General features: G+C 34.0%; 1 protein-coding gene across 1 annotated transcript; it reads left to right on the plus strand.

Annotated features, from left to right (window-relative positions):
* The first annotated feature begins 441 nt into the window (after nt 1–441).
* KIF1B_1 (Kinesin-like protein kif1b) lies at nt 442–1,960 on the plus strand. The gene has a single exon (XM_051208710.1). It carries the CDS (start codon nt 773–775, stop codon nt 1,274–1,276), a length of 504 nt encoding a protein of 167 aa, XP_051072050.1. The 5' UTR covers nt 442–772; the 3' UTR covers nt 1,277–1,960.
* Nucleotides 1,961–6,341: the final 4,381 nt, after the last annotated feature.

Below are 6,341 nucleotides of genomic sequence, written 5' to 3' on the forward strand. Positions count from 1 at the left end.
GTTAAAGAGAATGAACATTAATCGTATGTGGATTCCCGAGCTGCTAAATTCTAACTGCCGACCACTAATCAACAAAGTGGACTATCTTCGATTCCTACTAATTCAAAATATGTATCGTAATTGTGGTGTCATCACTATTCAAGAATCTTGGTTAAATGATTTACAGGACGACTGCCTAGTATCACTACGTGATTTCAAAATTTATCGTCAGGATCGATCAAACAATAAAAAGAGATGTGCTGGCGGTGTAGCTACGTTTGTAAACGTGAACTAGTGTCGATCTTCGTTTGCGTGTTTCAAGTTCTCAAATGACTTTATCGACTGTCTAACTCTAAGATGACGTCCAAAACATCTGAATAAATACAAATATGTTTATGTCACCAATATCTACGTGACTCCAGACTGCACATCATCTGCGCTATCTGTTTTCGCTGATGAATTCACTGAGTTCGCTGTTACTGCGTTCAGTGATTCACTTTCAGTTGTATGTGGTGATTTCAATTCATGTGACTGTAGCTTCCTTTCGTCAGTAGGTCGCCAAAATGTAGTAGATTTTCCTACTCGTTTGGATGCTCATTTAGACTTCGTTTTCATTAATGATGTGGGTATATATGTGACTCGTAAACGTGCTCGATTGTCTAGCTCGGATCACTGTATGATTCGTGTTCTACCTAAAGTATATGGAAAGCATGAGAAGAGTACACTCTTACATCAAACCAAGAAAGTCAAATATAGGAATTACTCAGTATAAAATATCCAAAATCTGCAAAACATGTTTCATACGACTAACTGTGGATTATTTACAGATGACTCACTGGAAATCACTACTGATTTTATCACTTGTTACCTTAAATTCTGTTTTGATATTTGTTGTCCCACTGAAACCATTTTTGTAAGTTTCGATCGACTCACACCTTCAAAACTGAAACGACTACGGAGGGTGAGAGAAAGACTGTATAAAGAGAAGAACTGTAATGAAGTTCGTGAGCTAAATGGTCTGATAAACGTAGAGATTAGACGTCTCAACTGTATATTTACTGAAAAACTCTTGTCTTGCAAGAACTCTCCAAGTATGTGGAAAGTCTTTAAAGAACTTACAGATGACAGACAGATTAGGAGCGATAACCAGCTGAATGTTTGTGACTTAAATAAGTCTTTTGTACGTCAGTCATCTGATGTAATGCTCCCTTCATCCACAGGTTTAAAGAATAGCCGTGTTCCTCGTTCCACTGAAACTGATGTCCGAAGATGTCTCCAGTTACTTAATTTATCCTGATGTTTAGGACCTGATGGTATCTCAAACATCTTTTTTTAAAAATGTGCTGACGTCTTATGTTATCCGTTCACGACTATCTTTAACCGATCCTTCTCATCTAATCTCCTACCGAAAATGTGGAGAAAGATGAAGATAATCCGTGTACCCAATAAAGTATCTGGTGATAAGAATGTGAAATTTAGACTTATTGCAATAATTTCACCCTTCCTTAAAACAATGGAAAAATTATTAGTACTTCCATTTCAGCCTGCGATAAGAGAGCATATTGATCCGTATCAGTTTGCCTACAGATGGAAATGAAGCACCTTAGATACTGTTGCTGTTCTGCATCACAATATAGTGTTCAACTTAGAAAAGGGTAAGAAGTATGTTCGATGGGCTTTTCTGGACTATACTTCAGCTTTTGATTCTATACCAAGACAACGTTTACTTAACAAGTTAATCAGCGTCAACACTGACAGCTGGATAACCAACTGGCTATGTCCATACATCTCTGAAAGGGAACAGTACACTGTATTTGGAGTAAAGTGTTCAGAGTCTCTACTGTCTCATGAAGGTGTACCACAAGGAGCTGTTTTTTCACCTCTTCTTTTCTCTTTTTTTCTGCATGATTTGCCGTCTTACACAAAAAACACTATTGTGAAATATGCGGATGATCTCACTGTATGTATGCCTATCTCTTCCTCTTTACATCCCATAGAAATGAATGAGTTTTTGTGTCGTATTGATTGTTGGTCTGTTGTTAATGGTCTCGTACTTAATCCGTCTAAATGTTAAGCTGTTAACTTTAACATGAGACATGAACGGCATCTAAACAGCATTTTGAGATCCCATAATGCCTGTGCCATTGCAGACTCTTTGATAAACACAGCGTTGAAGGTCAGTTATTTTGGTGTTACTTTTTCCTCTGATCTCTTTTGGTCTTCTCATGTTTTACCGTTATCGAAGGAAGTTTTCGTATGAATTACTACATAAAGTGATTGCATGCTCTTGGGATTACTTGTCATTTACTTTTATAATTTGTCAATTCTTGCATATTACCTATTATTCTCCATTATTCATTCCCGGACTTTTGAGAAAAGACTTTGCTGCATTGTGGAGAGTGCTGAAGGCAGTTAGCAAGGTGTGTAGTGAATCTTTCGAGGTCATAATTAATATGGTTGTGGATAGACATCTAAAGTCATGCAAACTCCTGGCAGGTGTTATTTTATCGGATACTAACCATTTCCTTCACTCATATCTTTTTCCTTGTATATCTTCTGGTAGAACGAGACGCAATTACATTAAAATCCATGCACGCGAGCAGAAGTATAAAAGTTCTGTGATACCTTACCTAGCAAATATGCTCTGTGACGAACAGGTTGTCAGAGTTAACCTAGTCAATAACCTGCATTCTTAACATGTCTCTAATTTGAAAAGTTGTACAGTTTTCCAGATATTTTTAAACCTTCTTTCCCATTTTTTGTCTTTGTTTCTGTTTTTTTGTGTAAGAAACTTGCTGAAATACGCTGTGCTGAGAATTCTATATTGTACCAAAATATAATATTGAATAAAGTCATTAATAATAATGATAATAATCTAACTCTATTTTGTGTTAGATTAACGACTAGGATTATCAAGTCAACAAATGTCTACCTTTCTATTTCTAAAGATGTCATCAGACGGAAATAATGATTAATTAGGGTACATCAATAACAGATAGCCATCATTATCTGTTCGATTAACTGAAATTTAAAAATGCCTTAACTAATCCTTTTGATCATTGGTTCGTTCTTTCTTTTGAATTTATCCTGTAAAATTACAGATGTTGAATATATATATATATATATATATATATATATATCGGTTGGTAAAGGAATGATCAGAAAATGAACATAAATGTATCAAAGCAACCAATACTTATTGCTTTCTGTCCATTATATTACATAATATAACGCAATATTAATCTTAATGATTTATTTACTTCTCGCGAAATACTTACGAAGAACTTTCAAGGGAGTATAGGTACTTAAAACTTATGCCAAGGTTATAGGAACTATCTTACAATCAATTTTGATTGTGATTAATTTTGGTTAAACCCATTTATTAACTTACTTAACAGACAATGTTATTTGAACAAGAACATTTCGCAGATTTCTTTGTACACTTATGATCATTAGATCATATGACAGACTCTAGTTAATATGTTGATTGCTTAAATATCACTCGATGATTCATTCTCCTCCCCATGAATATATGTACTGAAATCCTATTATTAGCTTTTGCATTGCCTTGCTGACTGCTTATGCAATTTGACTATGATTTTGCCTATGTAATTGCTCGTGTGTACTTATTCGCCTCTCCGCTTCAAATGCGATTGGTGTGCTTTAGTTTACTTGTAATATTATCTGAGATATTTTTATGAATGATAAATGAATTGTAATAAACAACAATGTAAATGCGTGTTACTTTACTTGATTAAACTTGATACTAGACTTTTGTTTATAGAATCTAACAATTTCCTTTCAATTAATTGAAGTACTATTTTTATCAAGAAATCTGAAATTACTGGATTCCTTCTCATCTAAACAAAATGTGTGCGTATTGTTTATGAATTCTAACACCAAGATCAAACATCCTCCTAGCATTCAATGACTTTTCATCTGAAGTCAGTGTATGGCAAAATTCACTTTCATGTTAGATATATGAAGGTATAATGTGAAGTTTTTCTAATTAATCTTTAGTGTGAAGTTGTAGAGATCGTTGAATTTCAATGAAATCATGAACCGATGTATTTCAGACCACCACTGAAATCCTGGAATTACTGGACAACTGTTTCTTTCTAATTTGGAACTCCTTCGCAGTGCGAACTAACACCGTTGTATCCTGAGTTAGAGGTATGAAGGATGAACGTTCGTGCTCAAGATCGAAGGTCCCGGGTTCAGTCCCAGAGTACAATGTCGTGGTTACACACTGCTAACGAGTCCCATACCAAAACAAAAAGGCCTGGATTGAATGGGAGAACACAATTGAAGGAGATTTTGAAATATTTGCCATAAAATTATCATTGAAAAAATGACATTAAAGTATTTATTTGATGTTTTTCCAAAGCTGGAATAGTTTGATACTTTTAAGTAAGGTACAGCTATTTTAACTAGTCTAAAATATTTGACAATATAATGAAAACGAATATGTAATGCACGACATTACTTACTTCCATTGAAAGAATATATATCACGTCAAAGTGGGTCTTTCATCAAATAGATTTGATAATGTTACAGACACTCGTCATCACAGACTGGTATTAAAATGAAAAGTCATTTAAAAGTAGAAAAGGACTTAGTTAGCTTAATTACTGTTCATGGATTTTAAGAATCTCCGATTTACAAATCCACATGGGGCTGAATTTATAATATAAGCTTATACAAGTCAGTGATGCATGTATTAGTTCAACACCTGACATTTGAATGAGTAAACTTACCCATATTAGTTACCTTTTTAGCTATTTAAGGATCAAATATTAATCTGTTTCATACCAGTACACTGCTATCCATAACTGAATGATGGTTCCGTTTAAATTACGAGTTGTATGAATTAGAATACTGCAGTGAAACCCTACATCTAAATGTGCTAATGTATACGTGTCAAATAATTAGCGATCCCGGTGAGGTCTTGGACGGCCATTTCCGGGAATCTTATACCAATACAGCCGGTTTTCAGTCACTGTCTATCTGGAGTTAAAATTCTGAACCATACATGATTCTTATGACTATTATCTTAATTTATGTTAGGAAAACCTTCGAAAATTTCACTTGAATGAATGAAAACTTACCGATACCATTGATTAATAAAATTATTCATTAAACATTAAGTAAAAGCAAAACTATCAGATAATACTTATGGTTACAAAAAAACAAACACAATCTAATCAAGAGGTTATTTCGTAATCGTACAGAAAATGATTCTAGGGGAAATTAGTATGATATGCATTGTTTGCAATTATTTCTTGATAGTGATAATGATAAAATAAAACATAATACACCTAGAATTGTTATCATGTATGAAAATTAATAATCGTCAACATAGAAAACTGGTAAGCATTAGCATATTTGACAACTACATACACAACAAGAGGAATCAATTTGAAAAGCGGATATAAAAAATCATGGAATCGATTTGGAACACCGACGATAAACATCATTTTTGAATAAATATCTGAACAAAATTCTTTCAAAAACAATTCGTGATTTCGAAACAATGAACAAGATTCGAATATCAAGTGGATTCTTATGTTGGTATCGCGTTTTTCGAGTTAAATAGTTTAATTCCATGACTTTCAGTATCATCATTTAAGGAAGAGTAGTGTCTGACTATCCTATACAGGACAATGATGAAAGGTTTGCAATTAAATTGTTCAACTCAAGATACACAACACCACCTACGATTCATGACTCAGTACACATTTAATAAGGATTTCAGCAACGCATAAAGAGATTCATAATTAGCGAGTAACTTTTGATGAAGGACTATGGCAACTGTTTGACTAGTGCTGGTAAACAGTTAGAATAAAGATAAGACTGTTGGAGTGCTAGATCCATAGAAATCACTTGGTTTAACATCTTATTTTTGTAATTTTATTTTGAAAATTTGTATTTCTCATTTTTGTTCCAAAACGCCCACTTTAGCCTTCACTTTGTATTTCCCACTTAGAATGGCCTTAAACGTCATTGTTTCATTTCCTCTTTTAATGCGCTATTTTGTGACGTTTCCCAAGGACATTTTTATACTGTATGTATACGCTTGAGTTGTGTGCCTGTTCGTTCATGCTTTCGACTGCTAGTGGAATACACTTTTCCCTCATCTGAATCTTGACTTCTTCCTCTAGTTAGTAGGGCTGAGACATAATGGAATAGTTTAGGTTGTTTTGTCGTCGTGTTGCCAATCCTTTATTCGTCTACCGATTTTAGACGATCTCATGATTCCTTCAAACACAGAAAGAACTAAGTAAATATTATCAAAATTAGTAGTCACAGCAATGAGGTATACATCTCAAAACCTCTACGAAATGTTAATTCACAGTATTCAA

The sequence above is a fragment of the Schistosoma haematobium genome, chromosome ZW (assembly GCF_000699445.3).
Source record: "Schistosoma haematobium chromosome ZW, whole genome shotgun sequence".
In the NCBI taxonomy this organism is placed as follows: Eukaryota; Metazoa; Platyhelminthes; class Trematoda; order Strigeidida; family Schistosomatidae; genus Schistosoma; species Schistosoma haematobium.

Excerpts from the sequence above, each read along its gene's own strand:
- KIF1B_1 (XM_051208710.1), top strand. The coding sequence starts at position 773 with ATGTTTCATACGACTAACTGTGGATTATTTACAGATGACTCACTGGAA.